Source organism: Phytophthora infestans, genomic scaffold (genome assembly GCF_000142945.1).
Source record: "Phytophthora infestans T30-4 supercont1.10 genomic scaffold, whole genome shotgun sequence".
Lineage (NCBI taxonomy): Eukaryota > Oomycota > Peronosporomycetes > Peronosporales > Peronosporaceae > Phytophthora > Phytophthora infestans.
The window spans coordinates 346769-368004 of NW_003303749.1; the positions used below are offsets into that span (position 1 = coordinate 346769).

The window sequence follows — 21236 nt, forward strand, 5'->3', positions numbered from 1 at the left end:
CGACAGCCAGCAGGAAGATGTGAAAAGCTTTCACGCACTCTTCACGCCTTTGCCCAATAGCTTCAGTCTACTGCTTTAGTGTGATTCTTACTCAGTAAAACGGCTCGAGAGTCTCGTACTTGATCGGAACAGCCAATCAAATAGATTAGTTTTGAGACGTAAAGAAGCGAATTGGATAACATCAAGCAGCCTTTTCATTTCACATTTTCGAAAGAAGCGATGTCGTCCAGCGCTGCTGCACCCGAGTGGCCTTCTATCACAGAGGATCACCCTATTAACCAACTACTTAGGGCGCTTCCGTCGCTTATCACGGCTGCCAACGGCTACAACGAGGTATACGGCGTGACGCTGGACCCGAACGGATCATTCACGACCAAACTCATCTTGCAGAAGTTTCTCCGTGCCAACGCCAACGAAGGCCAAGACGCAGCTGGGAGAGACACTCGAGTGGAGGAGCAGCTTTAAGCCTTTGGAGACGCTGGGTGAACAGTTCTCCAGGGACATTTTCGGCGGCTTGGGCTACGTGATCGAGATCGAGGGCGTGTCTGGCAGCGAGAACAAGAAGGACGTCGTGACGTTCAACATCTACGGAGCGGTAAAGGATAACAAAGCCACATTCGGCAACCTTGACCAGTGAGTGGTGCTTTTAGTGCTCGGTTATGGAAAGGGTAATAAGTTGTGATCAATGTGATTTATCAGGTTCTTGCGTTGGCGTGTGGCGCTCATGGAGAAGGGTATCCAGAAACTAAAGCTGAGTGAGGCAACAGCTCCCATTCCCGACTACGGTGAGGGCCACGACCCATACCAAGGAATCCAGGTGCACGACTATCTCAACATCTCGGTCCTGCGTCAGGACCCGGACGTCAAGGTCGCCTCGCGGAAGACCATCGACGTCTTCTCCAAGGTGTATCCTGAGATGTTGAGCCGCAAGTTTTTTGTCAACGTGCCGGTGGTCATGGGCTGGATGTTCACGGCTTTCAAGCTCTTCCTATCGGCGGAAACTAATCGCAAGTTTACGGTGCTGAGTTACGGCGAGGAACTTCACACCGAGCTGGGCGACAGTATCCCCGAGGTCTACGGCGGCAAGGCAGCTCCGCTCGATGCCATCGGTGAGCAAACGCTGTAAGCAGAAGCAAGCTGAGCTACGTCTACTCCCTGTCGACACCCGCTCGTGCCTGAACCGACGTATCCAGTTCTTATGTGTGTATTGTGAAAAAGGGTTGATTTATTATCCCCTCATGCCACTGTCAATTGGAAATATGGCTTATATCCTAGCAGCAAGTCAACTTTACTCCGAAGTATTAAACCTTCAACTACAGAGCCTTTGTAAATCAATTGTGCCGTTAAAACGTAAGCTCGGAAAATTTATAAAAATGCCTTTAAAACGTAAGCTCTACAGCTGAGCTATAACGAAAGTGTTGTGTGTCATTTTAATCGCGCCCTCCCTGCTGCCATGGGCCTCCTGCGTTCCCTGGTGACGGCAGCTACATCTGCGCTGCTGCTGGGATTCCATGATCTTCCTCTGTCAGATGCCGAATCGATCGGCGTGACCCAACAGCACCGCGTTAGCTTGCGGGTCTTTTTCCGCGCCTTCTGGTTGGTGCACTACGTCCCCCTGCTGCGTCTTTCAGTGACATCCATTTGACCATCACTCTCTCCATACTGTCTACAGTCCAGCCTGCCAATGGTTCGTCGGTGACCCACTGCTGGAGCTTGTGCGGACCGAGGAGTACCGCAACATCATCGACCTGACGTGAGCAGCTCACTGTAATGCTCTCGCGAGTGCTAATTTGCTCACAATTTGGTTCTATTGCTATTGAATAGACTGATACCAGCCGCAGGGATGCAAGAAAAGCAAGACGGAACGATCACGTGCGAGGCAGGTCCGTTGGAGTGCACGGGCCACCGCTGGCAAGTCTGCGCGCTGGATAAAGACCGAGGCGATGTGGTCAAATACCTCGGCACAATTGCGGTGGGCATTCGAATAGATAATAGAAATTACTTGTAGTTGATGATCTGACGAATGGTGGTGGTGGTGATGTTTGTAGTGCATTGAAGGAGACGAATCGGGACAAGTTGGCGACTGGACTACGAAGATGAAAAACTGTCTGACGGACGAAGAGCGTCTCGTGGTCACGGAGTGTTTCGACAGCCGTAGCAAAGACCTTCTGGTTAAGGTACGGGATTGGCGCTTCTTAGGTTTATTGCAGTAGAATAATGCGGACTTGTCGTTGCGTTAAAAGATGATTCGCGAGGAGCGATCGGGAAGCGTTGCTTGGATGCCATACGTACGCTTTCTACTATTCATTCGTTGCCCTGCTTGTCTTTATGAGCTAACGCTGTTTTACTGGTGTCGTTGATGTGCTCTTTTTGCTTTTCCTTAAAGACTATTGTGGATCAGAAGGTGTTGGGATCAGCCACGGAAGGAGTTCCACTGAATATGTTGAAGACTAGCATTTGCTCAGCGTACACAGGACCCAAGAGCTTCTACCCTGCGGAGTGTGTGAAGCTCGTTGGTGAGCAAAAGGAGTTTGCTCCGGAAGAGACTGTGGCTGATAAGGGTGACAAACCGCTGGTGGCTGCTGGTGAGAATACTCAAGGTGCTGCTGCTCCTGGGAAAGGTGCAGTTAACACGGGCCTTCAGGCCCCTGCAAAGGACGATGCTCTCGAAGGTGGCGATGGCGATATTGACGTGGATTTGAAGGAAGAAGTAGCAACCCCTGCGCCCGCTAATGTTCCAACTACGCCCGTGGTGGCAGGCAAAGCTCAACTAGAAATGTACTGGCGAGCATTCTGGTACGGCTGCTACCTTCTCTTCAGTTCTCATCAACTACTAACAACTCTTCGCTGTAGCCCCGGTTGTATGTCGTTTATCACGAAGCCTCTGCTTTCACTTATTCGAAACAAAGAGTGCGTTGCGGCAGCAGATTCATCCTTGATTCGCTTATTATTTTGCGTTCTAACTCATTCTGTGACGCTTGGCTCATCAGGTTTCAGGAGATCATTGATTTCCGCCCGGTTCCCGCTGCTGGTACGTCTTTTGACGCAAAGGGCAACTTCGTGTGTACCGCCGGAATGGTCGAATGCCTGGGACACAAGTGGCTAAGCTGCGCCGTAGAGGAGTTCCACCAAATCGGAGACTTGGTAGAGCGGATCGCTGTAAGTATCTTTGGTGTCCGTGGGGGTATCTACTCTGTTTTCTGACTATTGTGTAATGACTGTAGTGCATGGAAAGCAAGGACAACAAGGGCATGACATGGAGCTTCATTATCAACCGTTGCTTTGAAGGCGAAGCGTTCACGAAGATGAAAACATGTTACGACACGAAGAGTGACGATCTCCTTCGAAAGGTTTGTTGGCAAAGTATTTCTACCAGGCTTCCTGACATCAGACTCTTACACCACAATTCTTACGAACTCGGTGTAGAATGTGGCGAAGAGACAGGCTCTACGTGTGCCTTGGGTCCCCTACGTAAGTTGCATTGGCCGTACCGAGTGCTCTACATTTCCCTGTCTAACTTGAACGCGCAGGTTATTCTCAACGGCACGCCACTAGGCGACGCGAGCCATGGTATTGGCTTGAAGCAGCTCATGGATGCCGTGTGTAAAGCCTACTCTGGACCAAAGGATGTACGTTCTGTTCACTGTATCTGGCATGTTGCACTTGAACCTCACTGCAGTCTTTTTATTCATCCGCAGTTGTGGCCGGCACCATGTCAACCGAAACGTCTTCGGGATGAAGCGGAAACCAAGGCCCCAGCGGAAGAGGTGGTGGTCAAGCCGTGTGCTCCTAAGAAAAAAGACACTGATACCACTGGCAACCAGTACGATGACCCCCCAGGCATTGGTAAGCCGCTTCCAACTGAACCGGAGGCCAAAACGGTCACCGAGTTTGAGGCAAAAGTCATCGGAGGCAAGCAGGCTGACGACGAGGAAACATCGAGTGCCACTATGACTGCAGTTGTTATACCCGGGGTATGCTTCGTGGCACTTGTTGCCATTGCTCTGAGATTAACACGCGACCACAAGAAGGACGCGTGAAAGTTAGGAGACAGTAAACACATGTAAACATCGTCCCAGCTCTCGAGTTTCTGGGACTGACCGCCTCCACAGCTTCGTACAAGTGCGCTTTTCCATTTTTGACTCTTTGCTGTGTCTTCCTTCACCCGAATCTATACGTCAGCTGCACAAAACAAAATCGAGTCGCCCACAGCCAGCTAGACTCCTTCCATATCGTCACTATCCTTGCTGTAGCTCTTTTGTTTCTTCTCGTGGTGACTGGGCTTCTCTGCATCAGAATCCGACTCAATCTCGGGGTTGATGTCCTCGTCAGACGATGAGCCGTGCGTGTTACGGGTCATCTCGATCCCCGGGCTCTCAATCATCGGCAGCTGTTCACCCAAAACGGAAACGTTAGTGCCTGGAGGACACCTCACTAATCACTGCTTTGACCTTCCAACATACCTGCATGGAGTACGCGAACTGCGAGCTGTTCTGGGTTGGCCGCCAGATCAAAGTCATCGCAGCTGAAACTGTAAAGTTCAGCACAGGCCAAGCCACGAGTTGCATCCACTCCCACTCGACGTCCCACTCGAACACACCAAGTCGACTACAGACGGCAACGATTGTAAGAATCGTGAAAAACACGATAAAGGCGGCGAGCGACCAGGCCAGCCAGCGATACATGCTGAGCTTAGCAAACTGCTTCTGGTCTCGCAGGTCGCGGAGAATGCGCTCCATGGAGTACTGAATCCACATGATAAACGCGAGGTTGCACAGCAGCTGAATGAACGACCAGGCCGTCGGCTTCTCACGGAAGTCAGCGCCACTCGACGTTCCGCGCGTAACCTCGTCAGCGATACCCGAGACGAAGTACGCCAGTGATAGGAAGGCAATCACGCTGGCTTCGACGCGGCTCAAGTGGCTTCGAACGATACCGTAGCCAAGGCATACAATCAGCAAGATAACACGCGCCAGCGTGCGCACGAATGTCTGCCAGTGCACAGCAATACACGATAATTAGTCCATCGCACAAGCAATATCTTCACACAGTCACAACTGTCAAACTCACGTCCAGAATCACGGCAATCAGGAACGTCGTCGGGTAGGGGCAGCACACAGGTTCTCCGGTCTTGTTCATCCGGTAGAAGGCGTAGAGCCAAACAGCCGACGCCGCAGTTCCCATCACTAAAATGAGAAGGATACCCCAGTGTAGCGAGAGCAGTTGGCGACGGTGACGGATCAGCAGGAACACGAAAAACACATCCAGCACCAGGTATCCAACGGTCAAGAAGCCGCTGAACGGAAGCATACCGTACAGTACTGCAGGCAGCAGGCCATACGGGTTACGAACCTCCATGGACCCTGAAAACGTCAGCGTCTCGGTGGCTGCGCCCTCGTCCTCAGCACATACGAAGATTTGTGTGTCCGTCCAGCCGCTCGAGTTCACGAGGTGCGACACATTGGCGCTTACGGTGGGCGTGGACTCATTCGCTACCGTGAATACGAAGCGTTGAACGTCTGACATACCATCGAACTTCATACCTTCAACGTCCGAGCAGGCTAGCAGCTCAATCTTGCCGGCCACAGCCTCAAAGTCCTCGTAGTTGTCTACGTGGTAGAAGAAGACCACAAGACTCCAGCCGGCCATGTCTTGCGTCACATTCACGCCGCTGATATCGATCTACAAGCAACGCATTCCGCTAATTAGATGATCTTCCAAGTAGTAGCGTACTCTGCCGTACCGTGACCGACGAGTTGCCAGTGCGAGCGAGGATCGGGCCCTGATCTGTGGCGAAGAGCTTCTCAGCGCGCTGAAACGGAGGTACCCAGTAGCTGCTTGTAACGGGGTAGATGGATGCGGTCACGGCATGCAGCCAGACGCCCCACAGCACTAGCAGCGACGACACGAGCGACGGCATCTATTTCTCCGGTTCTGAGCGAGATAGACGGAGCGCCTGATTATGTTTTCGATGTGTTGATTGGTCAAAAGCAATATTTGAAGACGATGTGACAGTTAGTTGATGAAAATCACTCCAATTCCGCACTCGCTCACGACCACGATGGGGCTGCTTGCCGCGTTTCTGCCGCGATCTAGCGGGCAATTCACGCCATACAGTCGACATCACTACACGGTGCTGCTTATTGCGGTTCTGATGCTGTGTCGTACAGATCTGCTGGTCTCTTGCTCGATTCACGAGGTGCACGAAAAGGTCACCGGCTGCAAGATCACGGAGAGAATGTTTGCAGATGGCCACGGCCCCTGGGGAATCGCTGAACACTCAACTGTTCACGTGGATGCGACATTACGTCCACTGGCGGACCACGAGGTGAAAAATGCTATCACAGTGCGGAGACTCAGCGACTATTTCGACTTTGGCGTCGTGTTGGCCGCCTATTCATCGGACGCGGCAATTGCAGTGGGCTTTGACGATCACACAGCCTGCAGCTGGAATTTCTCCAACTCCAGCAATGTGGACGGCGAACTTCAGGGAGAATTTTACTTGATGGAGAGAGATCAGACGCTACAGGTGAATATGATGTTCTACCCAAAGGAAGGGGGACTACAAACGGCGTTGCTGGTGCCCTGTTGGAAGCAGAAGAGCGCAGCGTTCGGATATCCTGTGAGTGCAGACGAGTTCGTGGCGTATCCGATGGTTGATCCGCTGCTGCATATGGACGCGGAGTTTGCTTTCCGAAATCCGTACGGGTTTCTGCCAGGATTGCTGTACGGGTTGCTCCCATTCAAGTGAGTGCCTATGAAATGATGGGGCTGAACGTGCAAGCTACTTGCTAATCTATTGGTGCTACGTGTTGCACTGCAGCGGAGTTTTATCTTTGATGTATGGTGCACTGGATGTATACTTTTTGGTGCTGATCTACCGCCACCGCCAGAGCGTTGTTGGAACGCACTATTTCCTGCTTTGCGTATTGCTGCTGGCAACTGGTACGGAAGCTGAGCAGGGCTAGTGTCTTCTCTGGAATGGTGGAGTTAATTTTTGACACTGTGCTATATTGTTCTTGTTTTTAAGGTGAATCGTTGGCGTGGTTTGTGACTTATAAACAGCTGAATGATTCAGGTGTGCCTGTTTGCTGTCCGTACCCAGACTCCGTGCTGTTTTCTACGTTCGTGAAGGTTCTGGCCGGGATGGTGGCGCGTATTGCAACCACTCTAGTCAGTTTGGGCTATGGGATTGTCCGAATGCAGATCTCATGGCCAGAGGTGTTCGTGGTTTCTGGACTTGGCGTGTGTTACTTTATCGCTGTTGGAGCATTGGAAGTGAGCCATCTTGCCAATCAATCGGACGGTGATGTGCGGCCTCCTGCTGTCTGGGAAGCGCTCGTCATAATGACCAATGCGTGCTTTGGGGGGTGGATTTACTTGTCTTTGGAGCTGACACGCAAGAATCTTGCCGCTTTCGGCCAGGTAAGGATTCCCGTTATGCCTCCTGTACCACGAAACCCAACAACCGCTCACCACTAATTCTTTTGCGATGAGCAGACTGCAAAACTGCAGATATACACTTCCCTCAATCGCATCTTGGTAGCTTACTTGATGACTTCTTTCATCTTGATGGCAATCGAAGGGGCTATGTAAGTATTGCAGATGATTGTGGTTTGTGAAGGATTAACTGATGGTGAATAATGTTTCGTCGTGGGTATTTGGAATAGTTATTCGGGTGCAGTGCGGATACCGTGGACGTACACGTGGGTTGTGTGGGCGGCAACCCGGCTGCTCTTCTTTGGTATCTTGCTAGTTGCAGTGTATCTATGGCGACCCACGAAGCACGGTTTGCTCTATGCACAAATGGATCAACTTCCCAGTCGCGAACCTGTTACCCCGCCTTCGATCGCCCGCGGTTTTGAGCTAAATCAGCGCGTAGCTTCAGCAGCAGACGACGAAATTTCCCCGCCCTCTAAACACCCACTCGCTTTAGCGTCAGCGAAAAGCACTGTATGCAGTTCGATTGCCGAGTCATTGTGAAAGGAAAGTTAGGCTGGAGCAACTTCCGAGATCGGGGTCGAGAAAGCAACCAGAAATAATTATGAACTTAGGATTAACTGACAAACTGAAAATCTCTGCAGTGTTTCTACAAGGAGTTCAATCAAGGGTCAATTTTCAGTCAAGTGAGGCAAGATCGACCAGAAACATGTCACCTACTACTACAAAACACGCGACGACAGGTTTAAAGCAACCCCTATATATAGGGAAGGCGACCTTGAGTTTGATGCACTATTGCAGCATTCATCTAGCAAGTCTACACAGAGCTGGAAGGCTGCGGTAAGAACGCCAAGGAAGACGAGAACTGCAATACGCACTCGAGTCTGCCAGTTTGCGTTGCTAGTACTGGTTCCTGGACACCGACAGCAAGATCTCCAGCCGTATATGCTCCTTGCGAGCGTTAAGAGTTCATTTCGGCGAGTCTTTCGAGAACACCAAGAGCAACTAGTCACGTCAACTGCCAATAGTCGTTAGGGCCACACTGAATGGGAAGGGGATTGATGCGCCAAGCAGTACACCCGATGGAAACGAGCGGAGATGGCGAGATACGACACAAGTTACATTTGGAAGATGATGACTGGCAGGATGCGGCAAACTCATTTCGGGGGCCATCTCTAGGTCCTGACCTAACTACAGCGCCAGATTTCATGACCGCCGATGGGCCATCTCCACCACCAGTGATGATGAACGGCACTTTAGACAGTAGCGCGCATGAGTTAGAAGAAGACGAGCTTGAAGGCACAGCAGCAGGCCTAGCATCGCCCAAATTTGGCGGCGGCAACAGCTCGAACGTCATTAAAACCGGTCGATTGCTCACGTTCGCGGACGAGACTGGAGGCTCGCTAGTGGAGATGACATATTCCAACCGAACACATTACAGCAAGCAGGCCGGTCCTGGCGCGGTACAAGGTGTCACGAAAGGTGGCTGTTGCGTAGTTCAATGACCCATCCAGCCAGCGTCTTCAGCCTTACACAATTGAGCGTCGCAGTTCCGAAGACTACACTGTAGAGTCTGCCAGCTCTTGTCCCGGTATTAAAATGAGTCCCTGCAAAAAAAATTGCACAGTAGAAAAATTACTTAATCTCCTTCTCGGTCGCTCCATTTGTCAACTTGACCAGCACCAAAACTAAAACAACATCTCCCCAAGTTAGCAATGAGAATTAGAAACAGCAACTACTACCGTAGTAAAAAGCAACAAACTGCATATTTGAGCACAGCGATAAAATCAAGCAAACGTGTGAGTTTCTTGACTAGTTACACTTCCCAGCATGACCTTCTTGTTCCCCAAAATACTCTCAGCGGAATGGCGACGACGAGCCAAGCGCGGCTAGCAGCTGCAGCCCATGCTCGTGCCAGATTCGACGAGTCCTCCACACTCTACTTGTTGGCCTTGGCGGCCTTGTGGCGAGCGATACGGCGGCCGACACCACGGACCTTCTTGCCACGGTTCTTAGCCTCCTTAATCTGCTTACGCGAAGTCTCGACCTTCTCAACCAGACCCTGGCGGATCAGACGGTACTTGGGCTCGAAGCGCTTGGCGTCGTTCACCGTGTCGTACACGAGACCGAAGCCCGAGCTCTTACCTCCGCCGAACTGCGTGCGGAAGCCGTACAGGAAGACGGTGTTGGCGTCCTTCACCTTGTACATCTGCGTGGAGGAGCAATACAACCAACGTCAGCAATCCGCCATCACTCTGCATCTGTGTGTTGTCTAGCCAGCCAGTCAGCAGTGCTCTCCAATGTCCTGAAACCGATTTATCCGTGATTATGGGTGATGCAATCGGCTCTGAAATGTTTCGCTGCTTAAAGTCTGTTCCTGTTGTTGTTCCTGAGGCGATAATGCTGGCTGACTGACTGCGACAGTGGTTGTAGGCTAAATGTCGTACCTTGGAGATCTTCTCCTGAAGCTCAGCCTTGGGCACGTTGGGGCGGCCCGGGTGGATCACCTCCACCACCTGAATAGGCGAATCAGAAGATGAACAGGTCAGATCGAGGTCGCACTAGCGCGAGCAATTAGAAAAGACATGGTCGCACCATTTGGCGGCGAGCCAGAAGGCTGTTGCGGAGGAACTTGCGCGTGCGCACCGTGACGGGAACCTTGTCAGCCATGCTTGTTGTCTTTTTGACTTAGTAACGAGAAGTTCTGCAGGGAATGGAGTGAGCTGCTGGCGAGCGGCTCGAGCGAAGACCTCCAGAGCCAACCAATCCGCCGCTCTACGCGTTGGCCAATCATCGATCGATGCCTACCCCTCCATCTACCACATATCCACCATCCCAGGTATATATATTATAGCAGTAAGAAAATTATAATCAAAACGAAGAAAGACCGATAAACTTCGAGGTATGATTAATCTGCAGAGGTCAATTATTTGGATTTTACTCGGAACAGTGACGCGCTACTAAAATCATAGCTGTGTAGTATACACAATTGTCATCTCCGTCAAAACTCTGTTGAACAACCTCCGCGTATTATGCAGTTATGCGCCACCAACACATTCGCGCGTCTAAATTCCCAGCTATGCACAGCTACCGCTCGCTACTATAGCTACCCGACCGCAGCGACTTAAGCATCAGCTTCTGCAGCTGACTGTCCCTTGGTTTTCTGCGCGCGAGCCTCGGCCTTCTTCGCAGCGTTCTCGGCGAGACGCTCCTCTTCAGCCTGTGCCTGCTTGTGCAAGTCATCCAGAATCGACTGCTTGTAGTCCTCGAACGATCCGTCGTACACCACAACATCCTGGTCGCCGCCACACACCCACAACACACACTCGGTCGACTCAATCAGACGCGCGTCGTGCGTCACGATCACCACGCCGCCTTCATACTCGCGAATGGCGTCACACAGCGCGTCAATGGACTCGATATCCAAGTTATTCGTCGGCTCATCCAGAATCAGAATGTGCGGACGCATCAGAATCAGCTCAGCGATCACCACACGCGCCTTCTGACCGCCAGACAGCAAGCGATTCTTGATCTCGTGCGCGTGGCCCTCGAGACCGACTTTACCGAGCAAGTTACGCACTTGCTGGTATGTCTGATCCTGGAACAAGCGACGCAGGTACTCCACCGGCGTCTCGCCCATCGGCAACTTGTCCACAAAGTGCTGACTGTAGATACCCAGACGCACACGCGGGTTACGACGCACCTCGCCCTCAACCACAGTTACTTCACCCGTGATCATCTTGAGCAGGGTACTCTTACCCACACCATTAGGACCCACGATACACACTCGCGACGTCGTGTCGATACCAAAGTCCGTGTCCTTGAACAGATACGGGCCGTCGCCATAGCGAAAGCTGGCTTCTCGGACTTCAAGGATAGGCGGCGATACGACCGTCGTCTCTGGGAAACTGAACTGCACAATGTACTCCTTTGGTCGCTCCAGCAGATCCATGGGGGCACTGGCCTCCGCTGCGTCGCCCGGCATCATCGACTTCTTCTTGGACGAGCGAGCACCAGGCTCACGTTTCTTCTTGACAATCTCCGTGGCCTTCTTGGACGATTTACCCGAAGCCTTGAGGTTACGCAGCTGCTTCTGCTGTTTCTCCCAGGCCTTCTCCATCTGCTTGCGTTTCTGCTTCTCCATATCTCGAAACATGTCGTAGTTGCCCTTGTAGTGCACAATCTTCTTGTTCTCCAAGTGCAGCACTTCTGTACACACACTGTTCAGGAAATCAGCGTCGTGAGAGACCACGAGCAGCGTTTTCTTCCACTTTTGCAGGTAGTCATCAAGCCAAATGACAGCGTTCAAGTCTAAGTGGTTCGTCGGTTCATCAAGCATCAACAGCGTCGGCTCCACGTACAGCGCCTTGGCCAGCGAGATACGCATTCGCCAACCACCCGAGAAATCCTTCGTGACCTTCTCCTGCATGGCCGAGTCGAATCCCAGACCGAAAAGGATACGGCGCGCACGGGCCTCAGCAGCAGACGCGTTCATGTGCGACAGTTGCTCATACACTTCGTTCAGTCGGTCGTCCAGAGCCGAGTCTTGCTTGGTCTCCAGCTCAGCGAGCAGGAACTTCTCCTCCTCAAGCAGAGCCCAACGCTCAGCGTCGGCCTTCAGCACGGCGTCCACGGCGCGTGTGTCATCAGCCACCACTTCCTGCTCCACGTACAGACAGTCCACCTTGGGCGGGATCTTGAGTTCGCCTAGAGCGATCATCTTTAAGATCGTGGTCTTACCCTGACCGTTGGGACCCACGAGACCATACTTCCCGCCAGCATTAATGTGCAGCGACGCGTTGTCGTACAGCAGCTTGTTGTGCGCGTTGATACTGAAGTTCTCGATGTGAATATCCGTAGCGTTCTCCCAGTTCGAGTCTTCAGTGAAAGCCTGTTGCGAGACGGAGAACTGCGCGCCGTCCATGGGGTTCGCAGCACGGTGGTACTCGTCCTCGCGTTCCTGACGCTCCTGCTCCTCTTTGATACGCTTTCGCTCCTTGTTACTGAGACGTTTACCTTCTTTGTCCTTCTTGGATTTCTTCTTGGATTTCTTCTCGCTGTCGTCTTCATCATCCTCGTCACCGTCGGTGGTCTCGAAGGGAAGTTTGGACTTTTTCTTCTTCTTCTTCTTGTCTTTCTTCTCGTCCTCCTCCGGCTGCTCCACGGGGTCGAAAAACAGATCAGAAGAGATCATTTTCTTCTTGCCTTTCTTCTTGTCTTTCTTCTTCTCCGTCACAGGCTCAGGTTTGGTCTCTTCCTCGTGCTCCTCCTCCTGTTCGTCCTCGTCTTCACTCTCCATAACTTGCTGCTTCTTCTTGTTTTTCTTCTTATTTTTCTTCATAGATGCAGCCACCTGCGCGTACATGTCCACCTCTTCCTGCTCCTCTTCCTGCTCCTCCTCGCTCTCGCTCTCATCCGCCAGCGCCGCGAAGTTCACGGTAGCCTTATTCTTGTTCTTCTTGTTTTTCTTCTTGCTCATACTGGCTGCCACCTGCGCATACGGATCCTCCTCGTCTTCTTCGTCGTCCTGCTCGGCGTCCGACGCTGTGCGCTGACTGGCCTGTTCCTCGTTGGCCTTGACAGCTTGGCGCTGCGCCTTGCGAGCTTTCAGTTTTTCCTTACGCGCCGCCTTCTTGTCGCTCTCGTCGACCACAGCGGGGGCAGCGGGCGGTGCAGCGGTGGCATCATCCGAGTCCGAGTCGTTGCCGCGGCGGCCTCCTTTCTTCTTGCCACGAGCCATCGTGCGAGTTGGATAATGGCTGTCTGACTGGACAAAACCCCGAGATGAGGAGCAGCGATCTGATTGGACGAGCTTTTTTCTAAAGTAGGAAACATTTCTAAATCAATTCTGATTCCTAAATTAGAATCCTGCAATGCTTCAGATGACGCATTCCAAAATTTAAAAATTCTAAATTTGCGACTAAACCAAACGGCAGCGAATGCTACATGGAGCAGCGGATACTACGCTAATTGATTTGTTAGGGAAGGGTTTTGCGTGAGTGCTAGCTGTGAATATACATATAATATACATGCATGACGACATTAGTGGGCCTGTATAAAGTGTAGCCATCTCCAAGTTGAAGTGGTTGAAGTGGCACGTACGGTTTGTCTGACGCCGCACTCGACACGAGCGACTTTGACGGAGCTCAGTGCACTGATGGCAACCGGAGTATCTTCGTCTTCTAATGACCCAGTGCCGAGTTTACCGTCTCGACCGCTTCCCCAGCAAAACATTGTGCCATCACCTGTAGTTGGCAATTATGAGGTCAAAATACGAAATCAAACTCAAATTTAACGGAACGTACTGCAGACAGCAGCAGAGTGGTCCTCGCCACAAGATATGTGTGTGATCTCCTCGGTCATTAACGCTGATACGACCTCCGGGTCCTGTACGAACTGGTAGCTCTTGTTCCGAGCGCCGTCGTATCCTGATTGGAAGAGCTTCTCGTTCTCAATGTCACCCTTCGGCACATCAACACGGTTTAGAAAACATTATTAGAGCAGAACAAGGCAATAACGATCAATACAGCTACGTACCAGCCCCAGACGACCGTTTTCAGCAAATCCCCACGCATAAAGCGTCCCCGATCCATCGAGAGCTATTCGACACAGCGAGTCATCGACCTCGACACCTTCCAACTTCTCTTTCATCTTAGCGCCAACCTAATCAGAATTTGATCCACTTTATCAGTAAGATTGAGAGAGTTTAAAATCTACGACATGTCTCCCCCACCTTGTACGGAATTGATACCACAGGAATCTTCACGCCTGAGGTGCTGGGAGCTTTCTCGCCTTCATCTGCACCAAACACATCCATTCCCAGCTTCAAGACAGAAAATCATTCACGTTAAAGCACATTCACCACTACACCACACCATCGCGTTTTCTTACCCTCACTGGGACTGGATCGACACGAGTTTGAGCAACCACCACGGCCTTGGCTCCAGCCTTCTGCGCCGTCAGTATCTGTGAGTTCAAACTCGTTAGTAAAGTCTAGATCTCTTCGCTGCACACGCTTTTCTTACCTGCTTTCCCAGCACGTCCTCTTTACTTGACAAAATCGACCAGGGTCTCGGTCCTGGCGTCCGTAGCTGTTCCAGTAGCAATACCCCATGTTGACTCTTGCGTATCATGACTGCAGGGATCTTAAAATTGTCAGCATCGCCGTTCTCTTCATCAGCCTCGAGCGCAAAGGCATCAGCTTCAAGGAAGTCAAAAATGATCACCACACCCACAGCTCCAGCATTCTGTGCGTCCTTGACGAGCGAAACGAGAGACTTCATAAGACGTCCGATGAGCTCACTAGCATCAAGTGTTTCCGCATCAAAAGTCACGTCTTCTTGGCCAAACTCGAGCACGGCAATGCGCCCGACGATTTCATCCGGCCGAACATACAAACGCAGTCTTGATAGCCGCTCGGGGGAGTAGAATAACTGTGCTCGCACCCCTTTGGCGTTCAATGGTGGGCCAAAAGCAGCTGGCACACATGGAATCTCCAGCAACTCTGCAGGCCGCGTTGAGTCGATGAGCAACGATATCCAAAAGCCCGTCGCTGTCCCTCGATCAATCAGTGCGATCTTGCCCGTGCAACGCATTAAGCTCGATCGAAGCTGGGAATCGGAGCGATTGTACACCGCAGCACTAAGTGCTGTCGCTGCTGGAGACGACGCCTGCAAAGCGCCTCCGAACTCCGCGGTGGGAAGCGGCACAGCGAAGACTGACCCTGAAATGGCTCGTGAGAGCTGTGTCGGTTGAGATCCGAAGCGCGCGCACAGTGCTATCGTACGTAGAGACTCGCCCTCAGTTTCCTTTTCCTCGTCTTTAGGACTCCTAGGTCGATATGGGAACTGGTCGACATTTAGCGACACTTGGACACGCGAAGTCACAGCGAGTGCGTGCTCTCTTCCGGCTGCAATCTGCTGCACGTTTAAGACCGAGAGCGCGGCGTTTTCAAGAGGTGTGAAGGCGCTTTCGCGTGCGTCACTCGCACCACGCCGTTTCCAGGCTCCCCACTCAAAAACGTGTCGGGTTGGAGCGCGTCCGATAGCGAAAACGTGGTTGCCACCAATCGCCACACTCTCGATAGGCTCCTTGAGCGCATCAATTCGAGTTGGAGATGGCATGTACACGAAATTACTGCCGCTGATGTTGGGATCTAAGAACCCTACGCGGTAAGAATCCGAGTAGCCAAGACCTAATTGCCCATCCGATCCTTCGCCCCAGCTAAACACACTTCCGTCCTCCGTCACGACCACAGTGAAGTAATAGCCACACGCCACTTGTGCCACCCGCATCTCCTCGAAGTAACTGGAGTCCAATTGCAATGGCAAATCGATCACTGAATATTCTCTGCCTGTGTGAGGATCGAATTGGGATCGGAAAATGGCATCGCTACGCTCCGAGCTCTCACCCGACACAGCGAAATCTCCATGTCCGAGTTGTCCATAGCCACCAGATCCCCATGTGTACACGATGCCCCCAGCACTTAACGCAACCGAATGATGGCTACCAAGACGTGAATCGGCAATTACAACATCGTTCAGATCGTCCACTCTAGTAGGTTGTTTGCGAATAACGCCGCCTCCTCCACTAAAGCTGCTACCGTCTTGCAACTGTGGTGGCAAGAGAAATCCAAAGGAACCTGGCACACCTGCGCCCCACGTGAAAACTTGACCGTCGGATGTTACAGCACTTGCATGGGTCTCACTGAGAGCTACGCGAGAGATTCGCAGCTCGTTATTCTTAAAAAATGCCGCTAGCAATGGAGAAGCCACCTCTTTCGAGAGATCCAAGTGTGAGTGCCCTAATTGTGCTCGTGCGTTGGCGCCAAATGAATAAACTGCGCCATGGTGAGCGAATCGCTCGACTTTTTGCTGTCGTAGCCGCTCGCGCTTCTTCTTGCGCGTGACCACCACGTCCTGGATCTTCTGAGCTGCTTGTGATAACTCTTGCTCCACTTCGAGTTGGATCTCCAGACGACGCTCAGCTGCTTCATGTCGTGCCAGCATTCCACGACCACAGCGCTGGATCATCACAGCAGCTTCTTCTTCTGACAGATACTCTCGCTGCACGAAGCAACGCAATAAGTTTACGATCTTTGGGGTCTGCTTGACCCATAAAATATAGCGAGATCGTGGTAGATCTTGCTCATCATCCAGATCGCAATGCGCGAAACACTGACGAGTAAGCTCGGCCACTTCACTCATTGGACACAGCGTTGCGAGTCGTGGACCAAGGCCTTTTGTAGCTTTGGAGAGGCCACGCACCGCCGATTTTATCAGAATTCCCAATTCATCGCGGGTAATGGCACCGGAGGCGTCAAAGTCGAAGATGTCGAAGACAGCACCTGCTTTCTCTTCCAGTTTCCCGTCCGCAGTAGTGAGTGCGAGTGCTGTGAGAAACTCAAGTCCGTTTACGACAGTGCTGCTGTGTGTATTTTGGAACGTGGCGAACCAGCGATCTAGCATTGGTTTGAACAGCGAGTTATTATGAAGACCCACGAGATCTTCGAGCTGCTGGAAAGTCAGGCAAAAATTGAACGAAAGCCGTCGCAGTTTTGTCGACAGGAAGGCAATTTCATCGAGCCCCCTAGCAACAATCAGAGCTCAACGTTAAAATCATTCGAGTTTTTTTGGAACAAACCTCGCAGATGATCGCGCACCAGACTTGAGTGAGCAGCACCAAATGACTCAAAACAGCGGCATCCTGCTCTCGATACTGCACCCGAGAGAACCGGCCTCCCATTATCTAAGTGACGACAATTTACAATACCGTCGAAGGGCCGCGACAGTTGGAATGCGAGCCAATATACGCGGATCAATGACTACAGTAGTTGCTCATTGTTGAGCGCACTTAGACAAATTGGCCAACGTGACTCAATTTTAACCATTTTTCATTTTTTGTATTTTACTGAAACTGGCAAAATTTACATTACATTTGCAGCGCGATGGCTAGGGACGACGACGCGGAGCCTGCGCAGATTCTCGAACACGTGTTCCTTGGCTCTCGGATGCATGCGCGCGACAAGGAGCTGTTGCAGCGTCACCGTATCACCCACATCTTAAATGTACGTGGGTACATGGAGGTTTTGGGATCGGAGCAAGTGGCTAAAATGCCACAAAATGCAGGTAACACCCCCCAAGAAAATGGATCCGGTGGCTGGAGTTCCCAATTTTTTCGAGAAGGACAAGATCTTCACGTACCGACGCTGCCCCATCTTCGATAACAAGGCGGAGGACATTTCCGGGGTGCTGGAAGGCTGCATCGCCTTCATGGATCAAGCCAAATTCTATGGTATCTCATTTGCTTTTGGAGACTTTTGGAGAGGACCCTCGTTTGCTAACGATAGCCAAGTACGGCGTGTGATGTGTATTCTCCCCTCTTTCATCTCTTGTCGGTGAACTGTAGGTCGGATTCTCGTGCACTGCAACAAAGGAGTGAGTCGCTCGTCGTCTATGGTCGTAGCTTACCTCATGAAGCTGCGTTCCATGAGCTTTGAACAGGCGTTGGCTTTTGTAGCTGAACGCCGTTCAATAGCCAATCCCAACGAGAGCTTTCGACGCCAATTGCAGGAATATGAACGTCGCCTCCAGCGCAGTGCACCGAAGGATAAAAGTGCTCGCGTTGCTCGTGGCCCCGCTGGGCCACAACTGCCTCCTGGTGCAGCGAATAAAGGCAATGGCGATAACGAGAAGCGGACAGCCTCTATTGGGCCACAACTGCCGCCACACCTCAAACGAAACATAGAGGCAAGTGACTCGAAGGAGCAAAACTCTGAAGACGGTGATAAGGAGAAAGAGGTCATTGGACCAAGCCTCCCCTCTCGCCTGAAACGTCATCGGGAAGACACTAAAGAAGGTGGAGAATCGACCAAGAAGAAAAAAGTGGAGATTGAGTGAAGTTTTCAGCGAACACAAGACGCATACAAATTATACAGGCGATGATGTATTGCGTAGCTCTTCTTAGTGATGCTGGTTTAGGTGCGTGGCACGCATAATGTAACCTTCTTCTTGGTACGTAAAGTCGTCAAAGTGGTGTCCTTCGCCATTCTTCTTGTTGACAGGAGAGTCCACCGCCGCCATATTCTGGAACATCTCGGGCACATTCGTGATATCGTCCACGCTTGACACGTCCGGAACGAAGGGAGGTTCGATCTCCCTTCGCATCAGTTTATCCCAGTCAATGGCCTCGAAGAACGGGTGCGCCATGATATCCCGACCGCCATTGGGGCCGCCTCCAAGGCGTCGCGCAGGATCGCGATTCAGCAGTTTGGAGATCAGAGAGCGAGCCACAGGCGAAATGTGCGAAGGGTAAATGACCTCCGACTGCATAATGTTCTTGAACATTTGCCGTCGATTGCGGTCCACAAACGGGGTACGTCCCGTGAGCATTTCGAACAGCAGGATACCGTAACTCCACCAATCCACCACTTTCCCGTACGGTTGATGACGCAGCAACTCTGGAGCCATGTACTCTGCTGTACCACAGATTGTCTTCATACCGGTATCTGCCTGAGACGCACGAATCGCGCCTTCGACCAGCTGCCCCTCTTTGGACAGACCGAAGTCAGTTAGGGCGATATTTCCCTTCGGATCCATCAGAATATTCTCCAATTTCAGGTCACGGTAGGCGATCTGCTTACTGTGCAGATGCATCAATGCCGTCAGCAGCTGAGCCATGTACAAACGCGTACGATCCTCCGCGAATCGCTTGGATTTACGTAAGTGGTAGAACATGGAGCCACCCGGATAGTAGTCCATGATCAGATACAGCTTGTCGGCGTTCTGGAAAGCGTATCGCAGCCGCACAACGTACGGGTGGCTAATCTCTTTGAGAATGTGTTGTTCCGCCTTGGTGTTCTCAATCTGGTCGTTCTTGATGATGTGAGACTTGACAAGGATCTTCATGGCATAAATCTGGCCAGAGTTCTTGCCATCCTTTTTGCGAACCAGCAGCACTTTGCCGAAGGCGCCACGTCCGACAACCTTGAGCAGATCAAAGTCGTTAATAGACAGAGGTCGCTTCTCAGCTTCCTCGCGCTTCCGCATCGCCTCCATCCGCTGTGCGTGCTCGTCCAGCTTATCTTGCGAAGGAACCTTCGAGCCTGGCCCCCCAGGACCTCCCATACGAGGCAGTTTATTGTGCAGCATCATTTGGAGATCACAGCAGCCGGAACACACACGCTTTGGCTCACTAAATCCAGGAAGGAACAAGCGATCGGAGCATGACGTGCACACGAGACGCAAGCACATTCGGCAGTATCGACGACGGTGCAACACAAACGTGGTCTTACACAGGTAACAGCAATTCTCTCCATCCCCAGTGCCATTACGTGGACGCTGTTGAGCTTCCAGCGTCGGCATGCGATTGCCGCGAATGAACGAGTCTGAACGCGCAACAAAAGTGTCGTGTACCCACTCGAGAGTCAGCTCCACTTCCCCGTTGCCGTGAGATGACACCACCCTCTCGTCACGTAGAGCAAACCATCGTCGGTCTGCACGGTTTAGCCCCACTTCACTCATAGTCACGACAACTTGACCTAGTGAAGTGTTCATCGGAAAAGATCTGTCCTTCACCACGATAGTCACCTTCGCTTCACTAGACGTGACGGGAAAAGAGAACGTCTGGTTCCATTCGGGATCCATCGTGTGTTTATGACTGCCCACTGTCTCTTTCTTCTGCCCAGCGCATTGCACCACTGCAAACGGATTGTTGTATGGTTGACCCGTGAGTCGGGCACGGTTCACTGTCACAATGAGTTTGTTGGGGAATGTGGCACGGATAGCGTGGAGAGATTCCTCGATTCCACTGGCTATGGACTGCAGGAACACAAACGCTGACGTCTGTACCGAGTGCACCGTCCACTCGCGGTTATTTGCTTCGCCTGAGGTGCGTCCCACTGACAACGACGTGCATCCCAGACGTGCCTTGGACGACCCAATCACTGTAAACATTGGCTCTGTCGAAGCTTCAAAGTTAACAGCTTTGTCACGCAAGATCTCACGCAACGCATTGCTGTCTCCTGATGAGACTTGATGTGCCGACTCAATGAAGGCTATTCCACCGACTCGTTGCTGTTCGTGTCCACTCAACGAGGATAGAAATGTCTTTAACAAGATACCAGCATTTTCGTGTACAATGAAACTGATCTCCTGAGCCGCGTTAGGCACAACGTAGTTCTTCCAGACGTACGACACGTGCACTTCGGGTGTGGATGAGTGCAGGATCTTGGCTCGATGGCCGTTAACCATGCAGAAATTGGTGCTGGGATTCAGAATCACGACGCCGTATCCACCCTGAATCGCTGTCTTCAGATACGGGATCATGGATCCCTGGAAGCCTGTCTTCGGGTGGATCGTACGACTCCACATGCCCGGTTGCATGCCTGTACCAGTATTTAAAGTTAAGTAGGTATTATCTGGTAAAAAAAAAAAAACCTTTTAATCGCACCTTCGCCGGGTTGCATGAAGATGCAAAGTTTCGGACACGCCGCGTAGTTGTGCGAGACGAAGATGCTGCAGCGTGCCTCTGCCTTGGAGTTTGGGATGAAAATCTCGCGTAGATTGAGCTCGTTCTTAAGCTTAGCGTGAATTTGCGCCACGAGCGTCTGCATGAGCTCCTCCACGTCCTCCTCGCTCTTGAGGCTGAAGTTCTTGCCACCTGCGCATACAATTAGCATCACAGTTCTGGCAAGAAAAGGAAGGGAGACGCACCTCCTCTGGAGCTTAAGCGTCGCATGATACTGAGGCGGGAAGAACGAGGAGCCTGCCCCCACAAGCAAATAAGTCGGAAACTGA

General features: G+C 51.8%; 13 protein-coding genes across 13 annotated transcripts; 8 read left to right on the plus strand and 5 right to left on the minus strand.

Moving 5' to 3' along the window:
* Positions 1 to 219: 219 nt before the first annotated feature.
* Positions 220 to 1233, plus strand: PITG_06764 (phosphatidylinositol transfer protein SFH5, putative; the record flags this gene model as incomplete). Its single annotated transcript, XM_002904709.1, has 3 exons — positions 220 to 333; positions 419 to 633; positions 700 to 1233. The coding sequence occupies 3 exons, from the start codon at positions 220 to 222 to the stop codon at positions 1124 to 1126; spliced, it is 756 nt and encodes a 251-aa protein (XP_002904755.1).
* Positions 1234 to 1453: 220 nt separating this feature from the next.
* Positions 1454 to 2213, plus strand: PITG_06765 (uncharacterized protein; the record flags this gene model as incomplete). The annotated part of the gene is made up of 4 exons (XM_002904710.1): positions 1454 to 1596; positions 1673 to 1753; positions 1825 to 1972; positions 2049 to 2213. 4 exons carry the CDS (start codon positions 1454 to 1456, stop codon positions 2211 to 2213), a joined length of 537 nt encoding a protein of 178 aa, XP_002904756.1.
* Positions 2214 to 2243: 30 nt separating this feature from the next.
* On the plus strand, positions 2244 to 4040 carry PITG_06766 (uncharacterized protein; the record flags this gene model as incomplete). The annotated part of the gene is made up of 8 exons (XM_002904711.1): positions 2244 to 2288; positions 2387 to 2796; positions 2854 to 2910; positions 2991 to 3159; positions 3225 to 3350; positions 3427 to 3471; positions 3531 to 3629; positions 3699 to 4040. The coding sequence occupies 8 exons, from the start codon at positions 2244 to 2246 to the stop codon at positions 4038 to 4040; spliced, it is 1293 nt and encodes a 430-aa protein (XP_002904757.1).
* A 76-nt stretch (positions 4041 to 4116) lies between these two features.
* On the minus strand, positions 4117 to 5931 carry PITG_06767 (Gpr7 transmembrane protein; the record flags this gene model as incomplete). The annotated part of the gene is made up of 4 exons (XM_002904712.1): positions 4117 to 4390; positions 4464 to 4991; positions 5071 to 5682; positions 5744 to 5931. The coding sequence occupies 4 exons, from the start codon at positions 5918 to 5920 to the stop codon at positions 4217 to 4219; spliced, it is 1491 nt and encodes a 496-aa protein (XP_002904758.1).
* Positions 5932 to 6154: 223 nt separating this feature from the next.
* PITG_06768 (uncharacterized protein) lies at positions 6155 to 6751 on the plus strand (the record flags this gene model as incomplete). Its single annotated transcript, XM_002904713.1, has 1 exon — positions 6155 to 6751. The coding sequence occupies one exon, from the start codon at positions 6155 to 6157 to the stop codon at positions 6749 to 6751; it is 597 nt and encodes a 198-aa protein (XP_002904759.1).
* An 88-nt stretch (positions 6752 to 6839) lies between these two features.
* On the plus strand, positions 6840 to 7919 carry PITG_06769 (uncharacterized protein; the record flags this gene model as incomplete). The annotated part of the gene is made up of 5 exons (XM_002904714.1): positions 6840 to 6945; positions 7031 to 7425; positions 7501 to 7592; positions 7671 to 7822; positions 7876 to 7919. The coding sequence occupies 5 exons, from the start codon at positions 6840 to 6842 to the stop codon at positions 7917 to 7919; spliced, it is 789 nt and encodes a 262-aa protein (XP_002904760.1).
* Positions 7920 to 8501: 582 nt separating this feature from the next.
* Positions 8502 to 8945, plus strand: PITG_06770 (uncharacterized protein; the record flags this gene model as incomplete). The annotated part of the gene is made up of 2 exons (XM_002904715.1): positions 8502 to 8619; positions 8680 to 8945. The coding sequence occupies 2 exons, from the start codon at positions 8502 to 8504 to the stop codon at positions 8943 to 8945; spliced, it is 384 nt and encodes a 127-aa protein (XP_002904761.1).
* Positions 8946 to 9211: 266 nt separating this feature from the next.
* Positions 9212 to 10155, minus strand: PITG_06771 (40S ribosomal protein S24, putative; the record flags this gene model as incomplete). Its single annotated transcript, XM_002904716.1, has 3 exons — positions 9212 to 9649; positions 9888 to 9956; positions 10036 to 10155. The coding sequence occupies 3 exons, from the start codon at positions 10108 to 10110 to the stop codon at positions 9380 to 9382; spliced, it is 414 nt and encodes a 137-aa protein (XP_002904762.1).
* Positions 10156 to 10473: 318 nt separating this feature from the next.
* PITG_06772 (ATP-binding cassette sub-family F member 1) lies at positions 10474 to 13180 on the minus strand (the record flags this gene model as incomplete). Its single annotated transcript, XM_002904717.1, has 3 exons — positions 10474 to 12466; positions 12605 to 12691; positions 12932 to 13180. 3 exons carry the CDS (start codon positions 13178 to 13180, stop codon positions 10565 to 10567), a joined length of 2238 nt encoding a protein of 745 aa, XP_002904763.1.
* A 442-nt stretch (positions 13181 to 13622) lies between these two features.
* PITG_06773 (regulator of chromosome condensation (RCC1), putative) lies at positions 13623 to 17184 on the minus strand (the record flags this gene model as incomplete). The annotated part of the gene is made up of 7 exons (XM_002904718.1): positions 13623 to 13685; positions 13753 to 13902; positions 13978 to 14103; positions 14174 to 14263; positions 14332 to 14406; positions 14466 to 17028; positions 17102 to 17184. 7 exons carry the CDS (start codon positions 17182 to 17184, stop codon positions 13623 to 13625), a joined length of 3150 nt encoding a protein of 1049 aa, XP_002904764.1.
* Positions 17185 to 17386: 202 nt separating this feature from the next.
* Positions 17387 to 17840, plus strand: PITG_06774 (uncharacterized protein; the record flags this gene model as incomplete). The annotated part of the gene is made up of 3 exons (XM_002904719.1): positions 17387 to 17506; positions 17568 to 17733; positions 17794 to 17840. The coding sequence occupies 3 exons, from the start codon at positions 17387 to 17389 to the stop codon at positions 17838 to 17840; spliced, it is 333 nt and encodes a 110-aa protein (XP_002904765.1).
* Positions 17841 to 17894: 54 nt separating this feature from the next.
* Positions 17895 to 18292, plus strand: PITG_06775 (uncharacterized protein; the record flags this gene model as incomplete). Its single annotated transcript, XM_002904720.1, has 2 exons — positions 17895 to 18192; positions 18234 to 18292. The coding sequence occupies 2 exons, from the start codon at positions 17895 to 17897 to the stop codon at positions 18290 to 18292; spliced, it is 357 nt and encodes a 118-aa protein (XP_002904766.1).
* A 109-nt stretch (positions 18293 to 18401) lies between these two features.
* Positions 18402 to 21118, minus strand: PITG_06776 (RAC family serine/threonine-protein kinase; the record flags this gene model as incomplete). The annotated part of the gene is made up of 2 exons (XM_002904721.1): positions 18402 to 20824; positions 20890 to 21118. 2 exons carry the CDS (start codon positions 21116 to 21118, stop codon positions 18402 to 18404), a joined length of 2652 nt encoding a protein of 883 aa, XP_002904767.1.
* Positions 21119 to 21236: the final 118 nt, after the last annotated feature.